At 39.5% G+C, this 6,000-nt stretch overlaps 1 protein-coding gene across 1 annotated transcript in view; it reads left to right on the top strand.

Annotated features, from left to right (window-relative positions):
- Positions 1-4,038: 4,038 nt before the first annotated feature.
- LOC579858 (venom phosphodiesterase 2) overlaps positions 4,039-6,000 on the top strand; it is a 39,628-nt gene continuing 37,666 nt past the window's right edge. The window contains exon 1 of the mRNA XM_030982731.1: positions 4,039-4,618. Within this exon, the coding sequence (XP_030838591.1) occupies positions 4,604-4,618 (15 nt within the window). The 5' untranslated portion in view covers positions 4,039-4,603. The remainder of the gene's footprint in view (positions 4,619-6,000) is intronic.

Genomic DNA, 6,000 nt, shown 5'->3' with positions numbered 1-6,000 from the left:
GAATAAAGAATGAAAGAAATTAGAATTGGGACATTCGTTTCCCAACTTTAGCTTCTTATGCTGAAAACAAAAAGATCTTTGGTGTCCCCTCCCCCACTCTTTTCCAGTTGCTGACTTGAGGGCTACCTATTGCTTTTTTCGGTGGGGATGGGGAGTTCACAGTTGTGATGGTTATTTTTTTGTACCTGACTGCTAAGAAAGCATAAATGCTTGTCAGTAAGCAACCAGACGGCGGACCGCTTTAGGTCCTCTCCGAAGGACCTGGTAGTGAGGATTAATGCCTTATTAGCGCATCGTCTTGGTTTCGAACCCGGGTCACCGGATTACGAGACCACTGCTCTACCGACTGACCTATCGCGCTCGACTGTTGATTATAAGAAGCTGGCTTTTAATACAATGAAATATCCTTTGAAAATACATTTTTCCAGAAAATGCTGCACAGTTGTAGGAATAGGCCAGAAATTCCATAATCATAATTATCAGAATAAAATTCTGATTTTGGTCATGGTGTGATAACAGAATGTCATATCTCCAGCTATCAACGAATTTGCTGTTGATATATATATTTGCTTTCCCAGGAGTTAACTCAACCCGGCCTCATTCACGCGAGGTTTACATTACTCCTTAGCTCTCTTACTTAATACTCAGCAAATACACAGTGGTAAAGTAAATCAGGCATCGATGACGAGTGGTCAATTTACTTTAGCTCCCAATAAAAGCCAACCTTTGACTCTTCTTTGTCATGAACACTTCTTTGTATTCCTGTTTGATATCATGCTTAAGACAGTGTTAGGTTTGTGACAGTCACATGTCAAAGAGGGCACTAGCTGTCGATGAACATGGTGAATCAAGACCAAGTTTTTGTTGTGTGTCCGGGTCAAATTTGTACAAATTTCAGTCCTATCATGATACACGAAAGACTGAGAGATTAGTGAAGAAACTCCTAGGAATGGAAATAAAGGCATGAAATAGGATGTGAGCCATGAAGCAATGGAAAAGATACAGAGATAAAGAGAGGAACGGTGAAAGAAAGAGATAGCATGAGAGAGAGAGAGAGAGAGAGAGAGAGAGAGAGAGAGAGAGAGAGAGAGAGAGAGAGAGAGAGAGAATGAGAGAGAGAGAAGGGGGAGGGGCGCCTTTTGTCAATACGATCAGTGTATATTTTTTATTTCCGTCTTTTTCAATAAATCAGTTTTCTTTCATTATTCTTCTGGGCACCGTTTCTTGCTAAGAGAACAGGGTAATCGGTGACCTACCTCAGTATTTGATCAACAGGAATTATTCACGGCAACCTCATGGTCTGAAATAAACAACGAGTACAAAAGGAAAAGGGTAATGACTGGGGTGCTTATCGCTAGATTCAGTCATTATATAGCACTTGTTTACTTATGGGTGTTAATCCTATAAACTTCTTCAGATTGCATCCAAAGTTTAAAGAGAAATCCAATCTTGATAGCAACCTTCACTAGAGGAAAGCAGAAAAATCAGAGAAAAAGACTGGGGAAAGTTTGAATTAAATCGGACAAAAATGAGAAAGTTAGGAATTGTAGATAGTTGTAATCACTATAGATATATTCCATTCGTTCCGACACACAAAATAAACCATTTTCAATTGTTCAAAGATGTATGACTCAGGAGGGTCTTTTCTCTTCATATTAGAGGACCTAAGGTAATATCCTATCCATAATATAAAGTGAGAAGGGCCTCAAGGGAGAAGGCACTTTGGAGAAAGAAAGAAAGAAACAATTTTGTACCCGACAAACGGGAGAGTTATCCGCGTCTACGTCACAATCCACTTACCAAAACTGCTAATTTGAGATTCGCAGAAATGATAAATTTTTCGAACATTCATTACTTGCTTATTATTGGTCCGATTTATTTCTCTCCATTCACCCTCTCTCTCTCTATCCATTCAGTTTTCTTTTATTTAAGTTGCTGCCTTCATACAAACGAACCTGATACAAATGTTGGATTGCCCTTTTAAAGGCGATGTTATACGTTTAACAGAATCATGAGAATGAAAGAATGATTATGTTTGAGGCGATTGGTCCTCACCTGAAGACCTTTAACTCGAAGGTCATGGTGGATTGAGAATTTGCGTATTATAGTTATGACATTTTTAGAAATAAATGTACTTTTTGGATGGCTATGTTAGAAATATAGAGGGACTGGAGGCTCCTGCCCCTATGATTTTTGAAATAACCAATATTCGGACAACCCCATCTCATATTCGGGGACCAAAGGGGTCTATTCCTAATTTGTATGTTGTATCTAATCTACTTTAAATGACGAAGTTTCAATCATTGTTAGCTCGTGTTGCTAGCTCGTAAAATTTAGAGCTTGGTCATTTTTAGCACATACAACTGTAATGAATTTTAACAAACTTGAGAGCTTACTAGCAGTAACTAGCCAGCATTAATGACGAAGCATTGGGGATCACAGACGTTCTCCTTCTATCTCTGCATGTCTCTGGATATTCAGTGTGTGTTTAATGTGCTGTCTTGCCAGTCAGTCCGATGAAAATACATATGGATTCGATCACCAACTCCCTCTCTTTAATTTTCCCTCAAATACTGCAGTATGTAGGCTCTATAGTACCCTTTCTGTGTATTATCTTCTCGATACGGCACCTAAACTATATTGACATGATGGGGATGGGGTGAAGAGGGGGCAGCCCGTTTTAACTTTCTTGTATTGAAAACTCAGTATCATCTATTACAATTTTTTGTCTTTTGGGAGATGGTGACCCCACCAAACCTCTGCGGATCGGTATCTGGTCGGTGGATTGAAGAGGGAACTCTATGCAAAGGTGACAGAGAGGTTGAACTCAGTTTATCATAAATAAGATTCACTCCTGATAGCTAGAATGGATTGATTTGACCTTATATCTAATTTTAATTGTATAATCTTTTTGTTGTAGTATTGGGGGTAGTCCTCGACAAATCATTTTTGATTTTTGACTTCCCCTTCCACATTAATTTTGCTGATTTATTCTTTTTAAAACATACATTGCTCCATATGGAGTCGTTTTATATATGATGTACATGTTCTATTATTGTATTGTATGCATGTATTTTCCTATGTTTGGCATTTGTGGAGAAATAAATTGAATTTGATTTAATTGAAAAATTGGAAATTCAAGAAAACTTGTATCAAAATATATGGGCTCCAAGGAAATTTATCATGTTAATGTTCTGTCCATGATTTTGCTGGACTTCTGAAAGGGACACCATTACCAAGGCTTATTCTCATTTATATCCGTGTCAAGGGAAATAATAGCTGCTTAGGGCACAGTGGTGTAGCCTAGGTTAAGAAATTGAAGGGGGGGGGGGTATCTGTAATCATTATGTGTGTGTGGGGGGGGGGACACCACTTAATGGATTAAATACAGTTCATCTCATCCAGGGGCGGATCCACGTAGCGATTTTCCGGCCCGCCCCCGCCCCCCAAAACGATAAAAAAATAGGATGATAACGTAAAGTTAACCTTTATAAAACAAAAAAAAAACAAAAGCGCCCCCCCCCCCGCTTTTTCGCCGGCCGGCTGAGACGGCACTAAATTTTGTATTAAGATTTGGCTACCCCCCACCCTTGACGCCGGCTGGATCCTCTACAGGTGTGGATCCCCCGGGGGGGGGGGGGGGGGCTGACGGGTCAACAACAAAAAACAAATGAAACAAAAACAAATCTCACGAATTAGGTCAAAAAAATAAAAATAAAGGTCTCACCCCCCCCCCCCCGCTCAATCACCGGCTGACTGAGTCGGCACAAAATATTTCCTGAAAAATTGGACAAAAATAGTGCCTACTACCCCCCCCCCCCCCCCCCGCTTATTCACCGACGGCTGAGTCGCAACTAATATTTTCTCACGGATTGGGCCCCCTCTCTTCCAGCCGGCTGGATCCGCCACTGATCTCATCGATTAGGGGGTGTATAATGGGGTCGTACCGTCTTGTTTTCACGTTCTCTTCCCTCTCCCAAGTCTTTCTGTCCCGTTCAATTTGATGGGAGCGAATGACACGTGTCGTCCCTCTGTATCTTGCATGGTCATTGGATCAGTGTGTAAAATTCTCTATCAATCTTATATCCCACTATGAAGTCTTAAAGAGGAATTCAATACGCTAAGAATTGCGATTCTTCAACCAAAAATGATATTTAAAACAATAAATAATCGACGAGAAATAGTTACGCGGGCCTTTACGCTACTATCAATGTACTCCAGATATTCGGACTTTTATTTGCCCCGTGCGTCTAATCAACAGCAGTCGTAAAATCACTGCAGATAACCGCGAATTTGTCCGTGTGTGCCAAAAATAACTGCATGTCATCAACCGCTGTTAGAGGCACTCCAACAAAGTTCTGGGTCGGTCATTTAGGGGTTTGGACTTGGTACCCATCGGACCAAACTGTGCTTCATCTGTCTCGGTAACCAGCTGGAATCTGATGACTACAAATTTAGAGAGGTGGATTCGAAACCCTCACAAGAAGGATAGAATAGTAGCCGAATAAATAATTCCATCAATCAATTTGGGAAACTATCAATGGATTGACCGATTTTGTCATCTCTATTTGTGATCCAGTGTTTACCGCCTTTATTTTTCAGCATGGATGATGAAAAGGTAACCTTCTTAGAATTTTGTTTTGAAATGAGATATAAGCTGGACCTAAGGAGATCAAACAGGAATTGAATCAGTTAGTTTGACAGATCCTTCCTATTCCTTCTTATTCAAAATTAATTTTCCTTCCTGTATGGATCAATAAAAAGAAAACCATCATTCAAAAGAAATATTCCATGGAATATTCCAAGAAATATTAAAAAAAAACTGATAGTGTTATGCTTTTATGGCAACCTGTACCATTCCCCGTAAAACGATTTCCAAATAATTATGATGACACAAGTGGGAGTATCCCTTACCTGGAATACCGCTTGCCCAAACTTTCTGCCTTTTAGATATGTTTATCCCATTCGATGCGCTGGGACATCCAGCGTAACAAGTTTACCATTTTTAAAAAGGCCGTTTACTCGGCCATTTATACTGTGATATAGCACCTTAGATCAAATATGGGAATCCATTACATCACATTATCTGGTAGAACATCGAAGTGTTCTGTTACCGTGGTAACATAACTGACATGATAGTGCAGCAGCATAGTGACGATAGACCTGGCGTATAAGATTATTATGTGACACTGTCATTCTCCAGTCAACATTGTCAATACCAACTTCGATTCATGACGCAAATTGTAACCTACAAAACTTTGAGAAACAAATTCGGGAAAGACCATAGGTCAAAGGTCAAAGGTCAAAGGTTAAAGGTTAAAGGAATAGAGGGATGATTCACACCAGGGTGTCAGTCGGATGAAGTGTGAAAGAGGTACCTATGGAGATTAAATGTCACTTTTCATGCATGACGTATCAAGGGAAAATATGTTGGATAATGGGATATTTCATTTGAGGAATTCAGTCATTTAACTTGGAATAAATACTTTTTTTGTGTTCTTTCCTGCGGGAGAGCGGTGTATACATGGGAGGTGTGTGTTCTCTCGCTGCCATAAGCAAATATGAATGAGGAAAAATCTATACAAGATCCCTTGAGGAAACTAATTATTATCAGTATCATTCTGTCTTGAGGACAATATTTAAAACTTGACTTATTTCACCGTCGTTTCGTCACTATGTTTTCTTTCATCAAAATAAATATTCGCATTCATATGACCCTGTGTACAACCCCTTCGTATGCCCCCTCCCCAAGAAAAAAAATTGCAACGGGTGTACATTATGCATTATACATTATGTAGATCTTTAATCTCATCACCGTTTATGTCTCTAAACAGCACTTTGCTTAACCTCCTGGTAATTTTTTCCACTCGGAATCATTTTCTTAGTAATCCTTTATTTTATCGGTCAGCGACCGGCTGGAGCGACATCTTCTTATCCCGTAATCCACATACATCTATAGACATTATAAATGATTAAATGGTTATCAGAAGCAACATTAAT

Source organism: Strongylocentrotus purpuratus, unplaced genomic scaffold (assembly GCF_000002235.5).
Source record: "Strongylocentrotus purpuratus isolate Spur 01 unplaced genomic scaffold, Spur_5.0 spur5_scaffold_13, whole genome shotgun sequence".
NCBI classification, from domain to species: domain Eukaryota; kingdom Metazoa; phylum Echinodermata; class Echinoidea; order Camarodonta; family Strongylocentrotidae; genus Strongylocentrotus; species Strongylocentrotus purpuratus.
This window is presented reverse-complemented; position numbering and strand designations above follow the sequence as displayed.